Source organism: Nomascus leucogenys, chromosome 17 (assembly GCF_006542625.1).
Source record: "Nomascus leucogenys isolate Asia chromosome 17, Asia_NLE_v1, whole genome shotgun sequence".
Lineage (NCBI taxonomy): Eukaryota > Metazoa > Chordata > Mammalia > Primates > Hylobatidae > Nomascus > Nomascus leucogenys.
The window spans coordinates 5,491,760-5,512,287 of NC_044397.1; the positions used below are offsets into that span (position 1 = coordinate 5,491,760).

Sequence of the window (20,528 nt, forward strand, 5' to 3'; positions counted from 1 at the left end):
GAGTTATGGGTGCCCTTAAGGACTTTTGTTGGGGAGTCAGGACTAATTCCCCAAGCAATAGATATCATCACATTATGTAATCAAATGCTAGATTGTGTGATACAAAGAATGAAGGGGAAAAGCCACTTTTATTTTATTTTATTTTTTTTTTTTTGAGACGGAGTCTCACTCTGTTGCCCAGGCTGGGGTGCAGTGGCACAATCTCAGCTCACTGCAGCCTCTGCCTCCCAGGTTCAAGCAATTCTCCTGCCACAGCCTCCCAAGTAGCTGGGATCATAGGCATGCACCACCACGCCTGGCTAATTTTTGTATTTTTAGTAGAGACAGAGTTTCACCATGTTGGCCAGGCTGGTCTCGAACTCCTGACCTCAAGTGATCCACCCACCTTGGCCTCTCAAAGTGCTGGGATTACAGGAGTGACCCACTACACCCAGCTGAAAAGCTACTTTTAAAAGGAAATGTGTTGAGATTTAGAAGCCCGGGTGTGGTCTTACAGAGGCTTTTCTGCATGTATAACGTATTTCCCTGTTTTGAATTTTTGGGGGATGGGATAGGATGAGGGATGGAAGTATTTATGGTGTTTCTTAGGGAGCAACAACTATGAAAGGAAGTAGGAGAAAGGTTTGGGCAGAGGGAGATGTGGAGTGCAATGCAGGCCCAACAAAGAACTGGACAACTTAGCCAGGACCCCTGGAGCATTATTGCCCATCAAGCTGAAAAGGCCCTGCCTTTATACTCAGGTCTTGATCAAACACTAGATGTGGGCTACCCCAGGAAGGGTGATCTTGGGCAAGGTGGCTCTCTGCAGCTGATGTTTGGCACTTTTAAATAACAAATGTTTTCCTAAAGCAGTGATCTAGAAGCCTATATTTATTTATTCTTATTAATTAGAGATGGGGTCTCGCTGTCTTGCCCAGGCTGACCTCAAACTTCTGTATCCAAGCCTCCCACGAAGCTGGGACTACAGGCATGAGCCACCACACCCAGCTCTCAGAATCCCTTTATATTAATAAACATTGAAGACCCCAAGTAGCTTTTGTATATGTGTGTTTGCCACGTTAGAAAAAACAAATTTTGGGGCTGGGTGTGGTGGCTCATGCCTGTAATCCCAGCACTTTGGGAGGCCAAGGTGGATGTATCGCCTGAGGTCAAGAGTTTCAAGACCAACCTTGCCAACATAGTGAAACCCTGTCTCTACTAAAAATACAAAAAATTAGCTGGGTGTGGTGGCGGGCGCCTGTAATTCCAGCTACTCGGGAGGCTGAGGCAGGAGAATGGCTTGAACCCAGGTGGCAGAGATTGCATTGAGCCAAGATCACACCATTGTACTCCAGCCTGGGCAACAAGAGCGAAACTCCGTCTCAAAAAAGAAAAAAAGAAGAAGAAATTTTGAAAATAAGAAAGTACCATCACATACTCTGTTATTCATCAGACCCGTGATGTCATCAAAAGTCACATAGACTCAGGAAAACTACCTGAGAGAATGAGAGTGAAAAAGTCAAAGAATGACTTAATTTTATTATGAAAACAGTTTTGACCTGTGGACTTTAGAAAAGATTTTGGGGCCTACCACAGGTTCCCAGGCTACTACTTTTTGAACTTTGTCCTAAAGGAATGAGTTAATAGTTCCCAAGAGATAAGAATGCAGTTATTGGAACAATCTTGGAATTTAGAGTTTAAAAGTCATGTCTAGAGGCTAGTATTAGTGACTTGCTCAGTGTAGCAGGGGAGTTGGTGGTAGGTCTCCTGTTAGACACCCTTCCCTGTCAAGCACCACTTGCTTTTATTTTCTGAGCCACTGGGCCCCTAAAGTAGGAGTTCTTTACCTTTTGAGACCCCTTTGTACATTTGATAAAATCTGTGGACCCATTCCCCAAAAAATGCTTTTTTTGTGTGTAAAATTCAGCACAGCTTCAGAGTGTTCATGAAACCTCCCGTCCACCTTGGAAGCTCATTCACAGAGCCGAGCCTCAAAAACTCCATCTTAGAAACCTCTCCCCTTTCCCCAAAAGACTTTAACGTGACTCTTAAATAGAGGTTCAGCTTCAGGCAGAAGAAACAAAAATTGCCCATCAGAGAATAAGACCTTTTTGTGTGTGTGGTAGTGAGATATACATAAAAAAAATTATCATTTTAACCATTTTTAAGTGTACAATTCAGTGGTATTAAGTACATTCACAATGTTGTGCAGCCATTCACACTATTTCCAGAACTTTTTCATCATTCTAAACAGAAACTCTGTACCCATAAACAATAACTCCCCATTCTCCCTCCCCCTCCATCCCCTGGTAACTTCTAATCTACTTTCTGTCTCTGGATACCTCATATAAGTAGAATCTTTATTTGTCTTTTTGTGTCTACCTTATTTCACTTAGTATAATGTTTTCTTTTTTCTTTTTTTTGAGATGGAGTCTCGCTGTGTCTCCCAGGCTGGAGTGCAGTGGTGCCATCTCGGCTCACTGCAACCACCTCCGCCTCCCAGGTTCAAGCGATTCTCAGCCTCCTGAGTAGCTGGGATTACAGGTGTGTGCCACCTCACCTGGCTAATTTTTTATATTTATGGTAGAGATGGGGTTTTGCCACGTTGGCCAGGCTAGTCTCGAACTCCTGACCTCAAGTGATCCACCTGCCTCAGCCTCCCAAGTGCTGGGATTACAGGCATGAGCCACCACACCTGGCCTTAGCATAATGTTTTCTTTTTTTTCTTTTTTTTTTTTGAGAAGGAGTTCTCACTCTGTCACCCAGGCTGGAGTGCAATGGCACAATCTCTGCTCACTGCAACCTCCCCCTCCTGGGTTCAAGCTATTTCTCAGCCTCCCGAGTGGCTAGGATTACAGGCGCCTACCACCACGCCTGGCTAATTTTTGTATTTTTAGTAGAGATGGGGTTTTGCCATGTTGGTCAGGTTGGTCTCAAACTCCTGACCTCAGGTGATCCACCGGCCTTGGCCTCCCAAAGTGCTGGGATTACAGGCCTGCGCCACCACACCTGGCCTAGCATAATGTTTTCAAAGTTCATCTATGCTATAACATTACCAGAATTTCCTTCCTTTTAAAGGCTGAATAATATTCCATTGTATGTATACAGCACATTTCGTTTGTTCATTCATCTGTTAATGGACACTGGGTTGTTTCTACCTTTTGGCTACTGTGAATCATGCTGCTGTGAACATTGGTGTACTAATAGCTGTTCGAATCCCGCTTTCAGTTCATTTATGTATATACCTAGGAGTGGAATTGTTGGCTCATCTGGTAATTCTATGTTTAACTTTCTGAGGAACTGAGAATAAGTTTATTCCTTTAATCCCCTCTTAGACATTTCAGAAATTGGGAGAAGTGCCAAGTCTTACTGTGAGCACACAGCCAGGACCCAGCCCACACTGTCAGATATCGTGGTCACGCTTGTTGAGATGGGTGAGTATACCTTCAGTTTCCAGTTCTTCGATGCAACTGGAGAGAGGAGTCCCTAGGAGTCAGGCATGTCTGCTAAGTGTTCTTGGTTTCCGTCATGGTTCTCTTGATTTGCTTTGAGCTTGAAAGAGTTATCAAGAGAGATTCCTCTGAACACATCTAAGAGGCCTCATAATTCCCTTTTAGGGAATTCTGCCAGAGCTTCTTTTGTGTGGCTGCAAGGTCATTGAGTTGAGAGTTTAAGCCATTTGTCCATAATACTACTATTCTTTGTGTATTAAATATCCAGTGGTCTGGGCAGTGATTTTTGTTTTCCTGTCTCTTAGGTTTCAATGTGGACACTCTCCCTGCTTATGCAAAACGGTCTCAGAGGATGGTCATCACTGCTCGTAAGTGACTTTGAACTGAGGTACTTAGCAATTTTTCAATTAATGCTTGTGGAATGAAGTAATTGAATATGGTAGGGACTGGATTAGGAGCTACGTCCTTGTTGCGGGCTCTCTTCCAGTGTTTGGGGCTACCTACAATGTAATCTTTATTTGGGCTAGCGGGATTAGCATGTAAAACTCGGCCACCAAAAGGCAAACCATCTTTGAGATAGTGCTGTGTTTCTTGTGTTCTAGCCCCAGAAGGGCAAATGATGCTGCTTGGAAAAATGAAAGTTCTTGTTCTCCTTAGATTAAGGGTTGGTAAATTGTGGCCTATGGGCCAAATGCAGCCTACCTCCTGTTTTTGTAAATAAAATCTTATCGGAATGCAGCCATATTTACTTACTATCTGTGGTTGTTTTCATGCTATAATGGCATAGTTTAGTTGTGGTAGAGACTGTACCACATGCAGAACCTACAGTATTTATTATATGGCCCTTTACACAAAGTTTGATGACCTCTACTTTAAGTAAACCAGGGTGCCATAAGCTGAGTAGAGAGTAACCAGTTTGGGCTTGTAAGATCTGGAGAAAGTTAACTGGATTTTTTCTTTTCTTTTCTTTTTTCTTTTTCTTTTTTTGAGATGAAGTCTCGCTCTGTTGCCCAGGCTGGAGTGCAGTGGCACAATCTCGGCTGACTATTGCAACCTCTGCCTCCGAGGTTCAAGCTATTCTCCTGCCCCAGCCTCCCAAGTAGCTGGGATTACAGGCGCCTGCCACCACACCCGGCTAATTTTTATATTTTTAGTAGAGACAGGGTTTTACCGTGTTGGCCAGACTGGTCTCGAACTCCTGACCTCAAGTGATCTGCCTGCCTCGGCTTCCCAAAGTGCTGGGATTACAAGCGTGAGCCACCGTACCCGGCCTGGATTTTTTCTTTAAAGTCACTTTTTTCTTGTTGGCATTTTTTTTAAAACCCCCTCTCAACATAGCAGTGGAAGGTGCCGTTTTCAATCCCCTCTTGTTATCATTAAGCTCACACTTACTGTCCCCAGCTCATTGTTCCTTTTTGTTATCCAAGGTCTCTGAAAAGAGAACCAGCAGCCCATGTAACTTGCGTAGCTCCTCAGCATGCTGTTTTACGTAGTTATTGTGGCCACAGCCACCCACCTCTACCTAAGAGGCTTGTGGGCAGATTGTTATCAAAGGGAATGTCAACCAAGATTAGCCAGCAGGGCTGGGCATTGTAAGCCATCAAAGACCTTTTATCGATTGAAATACAAAATGCAACTTGTTTAGAAAATTGAGGTCTGGCATTTTTTTGGGAAAAGGAGGCTTTGGGCAGAGACCATAATCTGTAGAAATCAGGGTCTTGGGTGGAGGGGTAATCAGTTGTGACTCTGTTGCAGCTCCGGTGACCAATCAGCCAGTGACCCCCAAGGCCCTCACTGCAGGGCAGAACCGACCCCACCCGCCGCACATCCCCAGCCATTTTCCTGAGTTCCCTGATCCCCACACCTACATCAAAACTCCGGTGAGTGATGAAGCACTGGGGCTGTGCGTGGTCTAAAGCACGGAGTCAGTTCCTACCGACTGTCACGCTGCAGAGTCCAGTCCAAAAGCTTGTTGATGAAAGGGTGGTTCAAAACTCAGAATGTGGCCGGGCACATTGGCTCACACCTGTAATCCCAGCATTTTAGGAGGCCGAGGCAGGAGGATCACTTGAGCCCAGGAGTTCAAGACCAGCCTGGGCAGCAGAGCAAGACCCTGTCTCATTTGAAAAATAAATAAAGGAAAAAAAAAGAATTCAGATTATCTTTCCTCATTGAGAAACAATTTGGCAAATGAGAATTATGTTCTCAAGTTTGCCAGCTAAAGTATAATTAACAAAGAAATTGAAGCTGGCCCCAGTATTGCCTGTCCTACTGAAACACAAAAGTACATAGCCACATAGGAACAAGACTGAAAAGGTATTCCACTAAATGTTCATAGTAATTTTGGGTTGAGATTATAGGTCATTTTGTTTTGTGTTTACTTTTCTGAGTTTTCCAAATTTTCCATAATAGGAAAATTATTTTTTCAATTGGGGGAAAAGTTGCTTTAAAAATATTTAGTAATGGCCGGGAGCGGTGGCTCATACCTTTAATCCCAACACTTTGGAAGGCCGAGGCAGATGGATCACCTGAGGTCAGGAATTCAAGACCAGCCTGGCCAACACAGTGAAACCTCGTCTGTACTAAAATTACAAAAATTAGCTGTGCATGGTGGCATGTACCTATAGTTCCAGCTACTCAGGAGGCTGAGGCAGGAGACTCCAACCTGGGAGAAAGAGGTTGCAGTGAGCTAAGATTGTGCCACTGCACTCCAGCCTAGGCGACAGAGCAAGACTCTGTCTCAAAAAAAAAGAAATAAAAATTAGTAATGATAATGAAATGGAACTTATCACTCTGAGCTCTAGGTCTGAACGAGGAGAAGATGAGTTATCCTCTGTGGTTTGAATGTGTTCTAATTTGCCTGAATGGCAGTTTTACCTTCCGTTGGGAAGGTGCCCTCCCACGCTTCCTTTGCTTCTGCCTCCATACCATATAGTGATGGCCATTGTGCGGGCTGCTGCGGCAAGCCCTCACGTCCTCTGGGCATTTCTCCACACCTTAGGGTGGGGGAGAGGGGAATAGTAGCTGCCCAGCTAATGCAGCACAGCCCTTGCCATTGCCCTTGGTCAGATCTGTCTATTAGTTTCCTGGGCTGCTGTAACAAAGTGCCACAAACCAGGTGACTTAGAACAACAGAAATTTATTGTCTCACAGTTCTGGAGGCTAGAAGTCTAAAATCAAGGTGTCGTCCTCGCTCTGAAACCTGTAGGGGAGTCCCTCCTTGCCTCTTCCTAGCTTCTGGTGGTTGGCCAGCATTCTTTGGCATTTCTTGGCTCATAGATGCATCACTCCAGCTTTCTGTCTTCACATGGCATTCTTTTTCGTTTGTGGTTGCAGGGGCAGACGGGGAGACTGGAGTTTTATTATTACTCAAATCAGTCTTCCCGAGCATTCGGGGAGCAGAGTTTTTAAGGATAATGTGGTAGGTCGGGGGAAGCCAGTGAGGCAGGAGTGCTGATTGGTCAGAGATGAAATCACAGGGACTCAGGGCCGGACAAGGTGGCTCACGCCTGTAATCCCAGCACTTTGGGAGGCCGAGGTGGGGGGATCCCGAGGTCAGGAGATCGAGACCATCCTGGCTAACATGGTGAAACCCCGTCTTTACTAAAAATACAAAAAATTAGCCGGGCATGGTGGTGGGCACCTGTAGTCCTAGCTACTCGGGAGGCTGAGGCAGGAGAATAGTGTGAACCCGGGAGGCGGAGCTTGCAGTGAGCCGAGATTGCACCATTGCACTCCAGCCTGGGCGACAGAGTGAGACTCTGTCTCAAGAAAAAAAAAAAAAAAAGAAATCATAGGGACTCAGAGCTGTCTTATTGCACTGAGTCAATTCCTGGGTGGGGGCCACAAGATCAGATGAGCCAGTTTATTGATCTGGGTGGTGCCAGCTGATCCATCAAGTGCAAGGTATCTCAAGCACTGATCTTAGGAACAGTATAGGGAGGGTGAGAATCTTGTAGCCTCCAGCTGCATGACTTCTAAACCATAATTTCTAATCTTGTGGCTAATATTAGTCCTACAAAGGCAATCTAGTCTCCAGGCGAGATGGAGGTCTGCTTTGGGAAAAGGAGTGTCACTGTCTGTGTTTAAACTCTAAACTAAGTTTCTCCCAAAGTTAGTTTAGCCTACGCCCAGGAATGAACAAGGACAGCTTGAAGGTTAGAAGCAAGATGGAGTCAGTTAAGTTAGATCTCTTTCACTGTCTCAGTCGTAATTTTGCAAACGTGGTTTCGGTCCTTCCCTTTGGGTTTTATAACACCTTAATCTTAAGGTGTAGGCTGTGAAGATGGGAAAAGGCCATCAATTGCTCTGGCTTCTTCCTGCTGACAGGGCACATTGTGGGAATGGGAGTGAACCCCAAGGTGAGAAGAGTGGAACTGGTTTGCAACTGTCTGAGTGTATTCATGCAGGCCTGGCTGGGCGTCCATGGCTTGCATGGCACAACATTAGTACTCTATAGTTTTACTACAGTGTTGAAGTGAAACAGCCCACTCTAAGGTAAATAACGAGTCCTAGGATGAGGAGTACAATTCCCAATTTTAAAAATAAAGATTTGAAAGCACTAGTTTGGGGACCTCTAACCCACAAAGACTTTAGAATTTATTCTAAACTGCGGAAAAAACCTCAAGAACAGCTAACAACAGTTTACTATAGTTTTTCTTTTGAAGCATAATTTTTCTCTCTCCAGTCCCCATTTTTATTAAAAACAAATCATGATACAACTGATTTGTTTACAAAATAAACTTTAGTCTTACTGTACTTGGCCCAATTATTTGCATAAAGTGCAGCAAGAATAATTATTTTTCACTTAGACTTTTTAAGGCTTTGATAGAACTCTGTTCCATGAAGAATCTCAGATAAGACTTTTTAAAAGCCAAGTCCAGCCATGGGTTTGTACCCTCAAGTACCTAGAGTTGGGCAAATTTCTCTCCTCTTGAGGTCCCAAGATAACTTGGGGTTCCTGAGCCTGTTTGAAAGTAACATTCTTTACTTACCACGGGTCAGGAACCTTGTACAGAGACTCTGTGTGGACAGGGTATAAGGCCAGATTCCCCAACGGGCTTTAATTGGCTATATAAGTCAACTTTGATTCTTTAAAGAAATCATGCCATTCTAGTCAAAGCCTTGGTAAAATAACCAATTTCTCCAACTGTGTCCTGTTACAAAAGAAAACAGATTCTTATTGCACTTATGCAATTAGCTATACTGCCATAAATTGAGAATATTCACAAATAGTTTCCAAATTCTGGAGAAATCAGGTGGAGAGGAACAATATGCTCCAAATTTTGTTCACAGGAGTTTATTTTACTCACAAGTTAAAAGTTGCAAATAGTTCTAAAGAAATAATTTCTCTTCACTCTGAAAACAAAAGGTTTAGCAATGTTTAACACATTAGCTCTCCATGAGAGTCCTAGAAGTTTGGTTTTTTCCTCTATTCCAATAGCACAGTTCTTAAAGTTATCTGAGACCTGCACTTAGAGTCCTATATTTGATTATAAACTGCATTTTGATAAGGACCAAAGCAAGATAAAATGTCTGTGAATGACAAAAGTCTGTAGCCACTATTAAAGCTACAATTGACTAGGAATTTTGGTTACTTCTGTGGCATACAACAATTTTACATAACAATTATAATTATTAACGTACACTAAATTATATCAACATTATAGAAGTTTCCCATAATTTTGGACACATACTAATAATATATTTGTACAAATACAGTCTAAAGTAAACCAAACACCATTCATTCTTCTATTTGAAAGTTTTCCCTCTATTCTAATGTCACAATCTTCAGAGTTATTAATCAGAAACCTGCATTTATGAGCACCTGTTAAATTTTATACCTGATTATAAAACCATATTTTAAAGAGGACCAAAATGAGACAACAATTGTCTGTGTATGACAAAAACATTTTAGGGCACCCACAGTTAAAGGCACAATTGGCAAGGAAATTTGTTACCTCTATGTCATGCAATCTATTAACATAATAATTATAATTACTAGTGATAACAGACACTAAGTCATATTAGAATTATAGAAGTTTTACGTAATTTTGGAACATGTACCAATAACATATTTATACAAATATACACCAAAGAAAGCCAAACACCATTTCATATTTGACAATGCTTCCTGTATGATTTTTGTATCAGATAAGCCAAATGTCATTTTTGGGCTTTAGAGGACCTAATATCTAAAATGTTAGGTTAGAGAGAGACATGATTTTTAATTGGATTTTGTAAAGTTTGTCAAATATCAAAGGTTTAAAACACTGGATATCACAAAATAGAATCCCAGGTCACCGTAAGTCATTCGTTTAGCCAAAATGATAACTCCAAAAAATTTTTTTAAAAAGAAAAACTTTTACTCTGATAGAGGAGACTTAGCTTTCCAAACAAGACTCAATGAAGATAGCATGAGGCCAACTGAATCTGTCTCTTCTCTCTCCTCTTTTTTTTCCCTGCCATTCACCCAAAGGAGAAAAGAAAACCCTTTCATTATCTTTTAACATTACATAAAAATCATCTTCAGAAGAGAAGAACAAATTTCATATTTGCATTAGTGCATCTTTAATGTTAAAGCTAGTTTTTTAAATAAAATTTTATATCTCTACCCAGTTTTAATTGTTTGACCATACGGTAAGATTTTCATAAACTTTTTAGAACCCTTTACAATTTTCCATCAAACAGTAGGTCAATTTTCTAAGAAAACCCTGTTATTCAGACACATAGGTCCAGATTCTGGCCCCACATGAGTATGATTTTAATGTTTTAGCCTGCAGGAAAAAGCTAAATAATTTTTTTTTAATCTCAGCCAACTTGTTGATACCCACAGAATTTTTACACGATCAACCCTTTACAAACCTTTTTCACTTTGCTTAAATCTTCAGTTTCGATTCTGTTACTCTTTTAGGTTAAGACAATCTTTTTTTTTTTTTTTTTTTGAGACAGAGTCTTGTTCTGTCGCCAGGCTGGAGTGCAGTGGTGCGATCTCGGCTCACTGCAACCTCCACCTCTGGGGTTCGAGTGATTCTCCTGCCTCAGCCTCCCAAGTGGCTGGGACTACAGGCGCCTGCCACCAAGCCTGGCTAATTTTTTTTTTTTTTTCTTAAGTAGAGACGGGGTTTCACCATATTGACCAGGCTGGTCTCGAACTCCTGACCTTGTGATCCACCCACCTTGGCCTCCCAAAGTGTTGGGATTACAGGCATGAGTCACCACGCCTGGCCAAGACAATCTTTAAAACCCTCTGAACTAGACAAAATTACATTCCCTTTAACAAAAGCTATGGCTAAAGCTATGCGAAGTTCACATGGCATTCTCTATCTCTGTCTTCCTGTGGCCAACTTCTTAGGAAGACACTAGTCATATTGCACTAGGGACCCACCTTACCTTAGTATGACCTGATCTTCACTGTGCTTACATCTGCAGTGACCCTATTTCCAAATAAGGTCATATTGTGAGGTACTAGGACATATCAAAAATGTTTTTTGTGGGGACACAGTTCAACCCATAACATTCTTTAACTCTTTTATATAGTGTATCCCTATCTGTAACATTTTTTTTTTGAAACACGGTCTCACTTTGTTGCCCAGGCTGCTGGAGTGCAATGGGGCGATCTCAGCTCACCACAGCCTCGACTTCCTAGCCTCAAGTGATCCTCCCACCTCAATCTCCCGAGTAGCTGGGACTACAGGGGTGCACCACCATGCCCAGCTAATTTTTGTATCTTCTGTAGAGACAGGATATCACCATGTTGCCCAGGCTGGTCTCAAACTCCTGGGCACAAGCAATTCACCCAGGCATGGGTACATACTCCAGTATATGTTTGCTTATTTATATGAATATTATAATGTAACATTGTGCAAAATAATGTACATTAAAAGATAATCTTACCCTTTTAAAATGTTCAGGAAACCTATAACCTTTTCTAGTGGGAGCAATTGCCTCTGCTTTTTATTCTTTGAAATCATAGGGTTTTTGTTTGTTTTGTTGTTGCTGTTATTTTATAGAGATGGGGACAGGTTTTTTGTCTTTCTGTGGTGCCCAAGCTGGTCTTGAACTCCTAGCCTTAAGTAGTCTTTGCACCTTGGCCTCCCAGGGTGCTGGGATTACAGGCATGCACCACTGCACTCAGTCTTTTTTTAGAGGTGGAGTTCTCACTCTGTTGCCCAGGCTGGAGTGCGGTGGTGTAATCATGGCACTACAGCTTTGAACTCCCGGGCTCAAGCAGTCCTCCCACCTCAGCCTGCAGAGTAGCTAGGACCACAAGCACGTGCTACCATGCCAGCCTAGAAATCTTGGTTTAATACTTGATGGAATAGTAAGTTGGGGGTCAGAATCTAAGATTAGCTTATTCTGATACTTTAATGGCTCTCATAGTTGAAAATGGTACATCACAAAGATATGTAACATCATTGGCTGCTCTTAATAAATCATAAAACTAATTTTTTCATCCTCATTTACCCATTATCCAAAGAATTTGGTTGAAAATTTTCTATTAAATTTCTAATATATTGAGTGCCAAAAGTTGTCTTAGGAATAATTATAAGATTTTGCATTTTAATGTTTTTAACAAGTACAATATGTTCAAAATCCACTTATTTTATTATTGGGAAGTTTTGGGGTTTTTTTGTGGGGGGTGGACAGAGTCTTGCTCAGTCCCCCAGGCTGGAGTGCAGTGGTGTGATCTCGGCTCACTGCAACCTCCATCTCCCAGGTTCAAGCGATTCTCATGTCTCAGCCTCCCCCAAGTAGCTGGGATTACAGGCGCCCACCACCACGCCTGGCTAATTTTTGTATTTTTTGTAGAGACAGGGTTTTACCATGTTGACCAGGCTAGTCTCAAACTCCTTTTTTTTTTTTGAGACAGTGTCTTGCTCTGTCACCAGGTAATCTATCTGCCTCAGCCTCCCAAAGTGCTGGGATTACAGGTGTGAGCCACCACACCCAGCCTTTTGGGAAGATTTTTAACATGTCAGAAAATTCTGTTTCTTTGTTTAAGTACAGATATGAGAACTGTATAGGTGACACACTTGAACTGATGGTGACAACAAACATTTCCAGGTGCCTTCTTTAAAAATGCTATCTCAGCCTGTAATCCCAGCACTTTGGGAGGCCAAGGAGGGCGGATCACAAGGTCAGGAGATCGAGACCATCCTGGCAAACACAGTGAAACCCTGTCTCTACTAAAAATACAAAAAAATTAGCTGGGCGTGGTGGCAGGCATCTGTAGTCCCAGCTACTCGGGAGGCTGAGGCAGAGAATGGCATGAACCCGGGGGGCGGAGCTTGCAGTGAGCAGAGATCCCACCACTGCACTCCAGCCTGGGTGACAGAGCAAGACTCTGTCTCAAAAAAAAAAAAAAAAAAAAAAGTGCTATCTCAGCATCGTGAGGAGTAGTTACTTTATTGGTCGTTGTTAAAATGTCACCATTGCCATTACCAATTAAAATGTTTTCCGGCTGGGCACAGTGACTCACACTTGTAATCCCAGCACTTTAGGAGGCCAAGGTGGATGGATCATCTGAGGTCAAGAGTTCAAGACCAGCCTGGCCAACATGATGAAACCCCGTCTCTACTAAAAATACAAAAATTAGCTGGGCGTGGTGGCACGTGCCTGTAGTCCCAGCTACTCACACGTCTGAGGCAGGAGAATCGCTTGAACCCAGGAGGTGGAGGTTGCAGTGAGCTGAGATGGCGCCACTGCACTCCAGCCTGGGTGACAGAGCAAGACTCCAAAAAATAAAAATAATAAAATAAAAAGTTTTGGCTCATTTCCCATTCTGATCTCAATCGTTTTCACTCCATAACTTGATTGCCAGCAATCTCATAATTAGGAGGAAGAGTGGCAGCCTGCCATTTTCTTGGTCACTTGCACATATAATAAGATCTTCAGCCTCTCTTTCTTTGAGGGAATCTTTTTGGAACAATGTATCCATATTGTGAGGATTGATTTAATAAGATGGGATGGTATAATCCACAAATCCACATAGGCAGCCACTCCCATACTGCAGGAGGTCACATTACGCTGATGGAACCTGTGGTCCCCATCAGGGCTTCCCTGGGGGCGCTCCCACTCTTGCTTCAGGATGTCTCTCTTAGACCTGAGACCATCTGTCATGGGAGCTGAATGAAGGCTTCAAGACAATCTCTACAGTAAATATTTGTACATTTCTTAATTTTTAATTAGAAATAAATATTAAAATAGTTACATTGTTTTTCCACCTTCCTACTGTGCTTGGGTGATCTTGGCTCTAACTAATGGTATTGGGTTATTTTATTTTATTTTATTTATTTATTTTTTGAGACAGTCTTGCTCCTGTTGCACAGGCTGGAGTGCAATGATGCAATCTCAGCTCACTGCAACCTCCGCCTCCTGGGTTCAAGCGATTCTCCTGCCTCAGCCTCCCAAGTAGCTGGAATTACAGGTGCCTACCAACACACCCAGCTAATTTTTGTATTTTCAGTAGAGACGGGGTTTCGTTATGTTGGCCAGGCTGGTCTCGAACTCCTGATCTCAGGTGATCCACCAGCCTTGGCCTCCCAAAGTGCTGGGATTACAGGCGTGAGCCACCACGCCTGGCCTGGTATTGGGTCATTTTAGAGAATAGGGCATAGCAACAGCAAGCCAGGGAGCTGACGAAAGCAGAATACTTCGGCATCACCCCAGTGTCTTTGCTGTTCTCTTTGTAGACGTACCGTGAGCCCGTATCAGACTACCAGGTCCTGCGGGAGAAGGCTGCATCCCAGAGGCGCGATGTGGAGCGGGCACTTACCCGTTTCATGGCCAAGACAGGCGAGACTCAGAGTCTTTTCAAAGATGACGTCAGCACATTTCCATGTGAGAGTTTCCCCACTGTGTGGACTCTGTCTTATTTGAAATACTCACAATATCTTTTCTTTCTCTCAGCATGGTAGGAAGAAACAAATAAGCTTTTGTCCTTCCCTTGGGTACAGCTTGCCCCTCAGATTTCTGGCTCCCTTCCCCAGGTCTTAAGAGTCTGTACTTAACTGACGACTCCAAAACAGTAATGGCCTCTGTTGGGACTGGCTGCTTGAGGTCCATTGAGTTACCTTGAGGATAGCCTAGGCCTAGGCATCAGAGACACTCAGTGGCAGCCCAGGTAATAGAAGGAACACTGGCATCAGGGGCCAGTTGGCCATCGTGATGTTCCCTTGTAGGTCCCATCTCATTTAACTTGGCATCTTGGCACTATTTGGTCATGTTGACCAAGCTACTTCATTTGCATAGAACTCAGTTTTTACAAATGTGAGTGAGGGAGGTAGGTTCGGGTGATTCATTCATTCAACAAGCTCCTGTGGAATGCCTGCTGTGTGCCTGGCTCTGGAATAACAGCAGCTGCCAGTTGTTAAGTGCCAGATACTGTGCTCATCACTTCCCATACATTATCTCATTAAATTCTCTTGTCTGAGTTGGGAACTGATATATCACTACCTTCATAGGAACCCTTCAATGAGGCACAAAAGAAGAGAAATGAAGTCATTTTCTCAAGGAACATGGCTAGTAGACAGCATTCAAACCTAGCTGTTACTGCAGGACCCCACATCTGACCCACAGCAAAAATAATTCTGGAGTTTTTGTGGGTTTTTTTGAGACGGCGTCTTGCTTTGTCATCCAGGCTGGAATACAGTGGCGTGATCTCTGCTCACTGCAACCTCCGCCTCCTGGGTTCCAGCGATTCTTCTGCCTCAGCAAGTAGCTGGGACTACAGGCAGGAGCCACCACACCCAGCTAATTTTTTGTATTTTTAGTGGAGACGGGGTTTCACCCAGTTGGCCAGGCTGGTCTTGAACTCCTGAGCTCAAGTGATCTGCCTGCCTCAGCCTCCCAAGGTGCTGGGATTATAGGCATGAGCCACCACACCCAGCCAATTCTAGAGTATTTTCTAACAGTCACATTCTACCATAGAAGTATACACAGAGACTTTTTCTTTTTCTGTTTTGAGACAGGATCTCACTCTGTCGCCCAGTCTCGTGTACAGTGGCACAAACACAGCTCACTGCAGCCTGGACCTCCTGGACTCAAGTGAGTCTCCCACCTCAGCCTCTCTAGTATCTGGGACTACAGGCATGCACTATTATACCTGGCTAATTTTATTTTTCCTAGAGAAGGGATTTCACTATGTTGCCCAGGCTGGTCTCAAACTCCTGGGCTCAAGCAGTCCTCCTGCCTCAGCCTCCCAAAGTGCTAGGATTATGGGCATGAGCCAACACACTCGGCCTTCTTTCTTTTAATGTTATTTTTAAATCAATTTCTTCCTCTCATCCTCATTGCTTTTTGGAAGAGCTAGAACTCTCATTTGCCAGAGTGTCTTACAGCTCAGTGGACATCCATATATGCAGAGTGCTCAAATCCAGCCTTTGGACTTGAGTCCTTCAGGGTGAAAGAATCAATATTCCTGCTCTGGAAATGAAGCTTAGAGGGGTTTAACTGACCTTGGGTACAAGATCTCAAAACTTATGTGTTGCTAGGATTCTGTCTATAGCCCCATTTCCATCTTATCTCAGTTATACTTGGCAAAAAGTAGATTCTGAAGTCATGCTGCCTGAGTTAGAATCCCATTCTGCCATTTTTAGCATGCTTGGGAAAGTCATTTCACCTCTCTGTGCCTAATCGTACTTAATAGGATGGGAGCAAGGATGAAAGATAACATGAGTAAAGCCCATAGGACATTGCCTGGCCTGTTGTGTAAGTACTTGGAGCGAGTTAGCTAGTATTATCTTCTGGTGCTGCTCACTGATTTGTTGTGAGGCTCTAGGACTCTAAGCCAGCTGCGAGGTCTCTGTGACAGTGGACTCATGCCTCTCTTCCAATTCGCCAGTGATTGCTGCCAGACCTTTCACCATCCCCTACCTGACAGCTCTTCTTCCATCTGAACTGGAGATGCAACAAATGGAAGAGACAGATTCCTCGGAGCAGGATGAACAGACAGACACAGAGAACCTTGCTCTTCATATCAGCATGGTGGGTTCCACCTTCTGCCTACCTCAGAGTATCCCCCAAACTATTGCACCCTGCCCTCAGTCTGTCACCCTGGGACCTGGACAAGATCGACCTCAGGTCTCTCTGGCTTTCTGTTAGGGGCCTGCATAAGGGCTTGCATGGTGATCTGGGTGTGACCTGATCTCCTGCTTAGAGACACATCCGTGTCCTGGGGATTCACTCGTTCATTCAACAAATACAGTTCCAGGTGCTGGGGAATTAGTAGGAAGCCAAACAAACAAAATTCCCTGTCCTCATGGGGCTAATGAAAAATAATAAGTGAGATAGGAAGTGGGGATGGGAATGGGAGGGATGCAGTATTAGGTAGAGTGACTAAGAAGGGGACATTTGAGTAAAGACCTGAAGGGAACAAGGCATGGACATGTCTGGGAGTGGAGCCATTCTAGGCAGCAGGGGCAGCAGATGCAAAGGCCCTGAGGCAGGTGCTCCCCTGTTGTATTGAAGAACAGCAAGGACATCAGGGTGGCCAGAGTGGAGTGAACAAGGAGGAGGACAGTAGGGGACGACGTCCGAGAGGGCCCACGGGGAGTCAGACCTTACAGGGTCTTAAAGGTTAAATGAGACACTTTGCCATTTACTCAGTAAGATGGAGCCACTGGAGATGTTGAGCAGAGGAGGGTCAGGATCCGAGGTAGGTTTGCTAACAGGGTCAGTCAGGTTGCTGTGCTGAAGATGGGCTATAGAGGGCAGGCAGAAGCAGGGAGACCAGGTAGGATGCTGTCACAGTAAACTGAGAGATGGTAGGAGGAGCAAAAATAAGGAGATGTGGTCACCTAGATTATTTGGTCAGATTCTAGATCACTTTCAGAGCAAAGCCAGTTGATAGAGTAGATATGAGAGAGAGTTAAAGAAAACTATAAGGTTTTTTGCCTGAACAATAGGAAAGATGGAATTGCCTTCAGCCAAGATAGGAACAACCACCGGGTAGAACAGGTGTGTGGGGGAAGTCAGAAATTGATGTTCGTGTCTTAAACGTAGATGAGTTAAGTTTGAGATGCTTGTTAGACATCAGGTGGTGATGTCAGGTGAAGAATTGGATATATAATTGGAGTTTGAGGAGCAGTTAGGGCGGGAGATGCATATTTGGGAGCCAGCAGCCTGTAGGTCGTGTCTAAAAACATGAGCATGGATGAGCTCTTCCAGAGATGAGTGAGGATAAGAAGAAGAAGCACATTGAGTCTTGGAGCTGTTGCTATGTGTAGAGCTTGAAGAGATGAGGAAGAACCAGGATGGAGGTGGGAGGAGAACTGGAAGAGGGCTGTGTCCTGGAGGCCAAGGGAAGTAAGTGTTACAGGAAGAAAAGAGCAATTAGCTGTGTCCAAAGCTGTGGGGGGCTCCAATGGTAGGAGGACTGAGAATTCAACCATTAGATCTGGCAGTGTGGATGTCGTTTGTGACCTTGATGAGAGCCATTTCAGTAAGAATGAGAGCGAAGACCTGGAGTAAATTCAGAGAGAATGGGAGGAGAGAAGAGGAGTCAGTGAGTATAGACTTGTGCTGTCCATTACAGCAGCCACTAGCCACATGTGGGTATTTAAATTTAAATTAATGAAATAAAACTAAAGGCTGGGCGCGGTGGCTCATGTGTGTAATCCCAGCACTTTGGGAGTTCGAGGCGGGCGGATCACGAGGTCAGGAGATGGAGACCATCCTGGCTAACACGGTGAAACCCCGTCTCTACTAAAAATACAAAAAAAAATTAGCCAGGCGTGGTGGCGGGCGCCTGTAGTCCCAGCTGTTTGGGAGCCTGAGGCAGGAGAATGGCATGAACCTGAACCTGGGAGATGGAGCTTGCGGTGAGCCGAGATCGCGCCACTGCACTCCAGCCTGGGCGACACAGCAAGACTCTTGTCTCAAAAAAAAAAAAAGAACTAAAAATTGGTTTCTTAATCTCACTAGCCACATTCATTTCAAGTATCTGATAGCCACATACGGCCAGTGGCTGCTCTACTGGGCAGTGCAGATACTGAACATTTCCATTGGCACAGAAAGTCGTGTGGTGTTCCTGCAGTACAGGGAAGGAGAGTGATGCAGTGGTAACTAAAAGGGGGGAAATTAAGGAATTAAGAGAGGTGTTTTGTGTTTTTATTTTTTAAGATAAAGGAAATAACGTGTTTGTATGCTGTTGGGAATGATCTGGTCAAAAGGGAAAGTGGATACAGGAGAGAAAGAAAAGTCTGGGAATGATGTCATTTGGTAGATGAGAGGGGATGGGCCCGTGACTAAATGGAGGGACTAGCCTTCTTCTTGACATTTCATACCCAGGATAGGAGACAACATGTGGGTTCAGAGACAAAGGTAGGCAAGGAGATGTTCTAGTCCTAGCTTGTTTTAGGGTATACTTTCTTTTCTGCTTACCGGTGTGTCATACTCAGCAAGTGAAAGGATAAGAGCCCCCTCTTGTTCCTGCACCCTTGGAGAAAGTGCCAAGTACAATCACAGAACCGCCAGAAGCTGGAATGCCCTCAAGGCTAATAGGGTTATATAGTCAGGTTACCATATTCAACCATCCTCTAAAATCAGCACTAGTTTGGATGCCTTAGTGGCTGTAGTTAGACTGAGCATCCCTTATGTTCTCCAAGATGTGATACACCAAATGGCAGCCAGCCACTCTGGTTTGCTAGTAGAATACGCCTGTGACATCTCTATTTGCTGAAGGTCTTATTTGCCTGGACATACTTTTTTTTTTTTTTAGATGGAGTCTCGCTCTGTCGCCCAGGCTGGAGTACAGTGGCAAGATCTTGGCTCACTGCAACCTCCGCCTCCCGGGTTCAAGCGATTCTCCTGCCTCAGCCTCCTGAGTAGCTGGGATTACAGGCACGCACCACCGTGCCCAGCTAATTTTTGTATTTTTAGTAGAGACGGGGTTTCACCATGTTGGTCAGGCTGGTCTCAAACTCCTGACCTCATGATCCGCCCGCCTTGGCCTCCCAAAGTGCTAGGATTACAGGCATGAGCCACCGTGCCTGGCCTGGACATACTTTTTTTTTTTTTTTTTTTCAATGTTGAATTATTCCTTTCAGAATTAGGGCTGGGAGCCCATGGCTTTTAATAAAGCAGAGGAAATTGTTATTGTACGCTTCTGTTAATTTGGGCTGAGATATGGTGATTGGGTCATGGACTGAGTTGAGGTTCACCTCATGAGAAAGAGGAATCATGTAAACAAACATCATCATACCTTTGTAAGTACAATATAGTTAAAGGGCTTGGACGTATTCACTGACGGTCCCGTAGTGATGTGAGGTCATGGTGGTAATTGAACCTAAAGAGTGTCAGCAACTGCCTGAGGACTCTTGAATACCACGAGGCCAAGCCAGGGTTGCAGACAGCAGGAGTGTAGGAAGGCCTGAGTCTTAGAGTCAGACTTGCCTAGCTTCAAATCCAGACTGTGCTGCTTGCCACATGTGTGACTGTGATTGTGTTACTTTATGCCTTAGTCTATTTCCTTGTAAGTAGAAACAGGAACACCTACCTCAAGGGACAGGGGGAGCCTGAGACAGAGCTGGTATCTGTCAGGTGCCTGGCACGTGGCAGCTCCTAGCACACACTGCTCCCTCCCCTGCTGTTGTAGGCTATATAACCATATGCCCTTCTATGAAAAATAAAATGACTTCAAGAAAAAGATTCTAGTGACAATTTACCACAGTCAGTTGGACCTAATGTTATTTTGTTAGACTAGGAAATACAATCATATGTTTCAAAATGCAGAGTGTGCAAAAAGATGTATGGTGACAATCCCTCCCATCCTGTTCCCTGTTACCCACTTTCCCTCCCACAGAGCAACTGTCTTACCAGCCTCTTGTGTATCCTTCTAGAGACAATTTTTTTAGTTGTTATTTTGAACTGAAACAGCAGATCACAAACTGTTCTCTTCTTGCATTTTTCCTGGCTGTACCTTGGTGGTCATTCCACATCTGCAAGGGAGGAGCCGCGTCGTTCCTCACAGCTGCTTTATCTTCCATTGTGTGGATTTAACCATTTAATTTATCTAGTCCCCATGAACACTTAGGTTGTTTTCTGTCTTTACCATTTACAGACATTGTTATAGCGAAGTAAATAACTGGTTTTTTC

The 20,528-nt window shown here is 43.9% G+C and overlaps 1 protein-coding gene across 3 annotated transcripts in view; it reads left to right on the top strand.

The window, feature by feature from the left end:
- Positions 1 to 20,528, top strand: part of TAF8 (TATA-box binding protein associated factor 8) — a 42,253-nt gene that overhangs the window by 1,682 nt on the left and 20,043 nt on the right. For all 3 annotated transcript variants that reach the window (XM_030796548.1, XM_012496377.2, XM_003266270.2), the window contains exons 3-7: positions 3,315 to 3,413; positions 3,737 to 3,799; positions 5,187 to 5,311; positions 14,126 to 14,273; positions 16,276 to 16,418. In XM_030796548.1, coding sequence (XP_030652408.1) covers positions 3,315 to 3,413; positions 3,737 to 3,799; positions 5,187 to 5,311; positions 14,126 to 14,273; positions 16,276 to 16,418 — 578 coding nt within the window. The remainder of the gene's footprint in view (positions 1 to 3,314; positions 3,414 to 3,736; positions 3,800 to 5,186; positions 5,312 to 14,125; positions 14,274 to 16,275; positions 16,419 to 20,528) is intronic.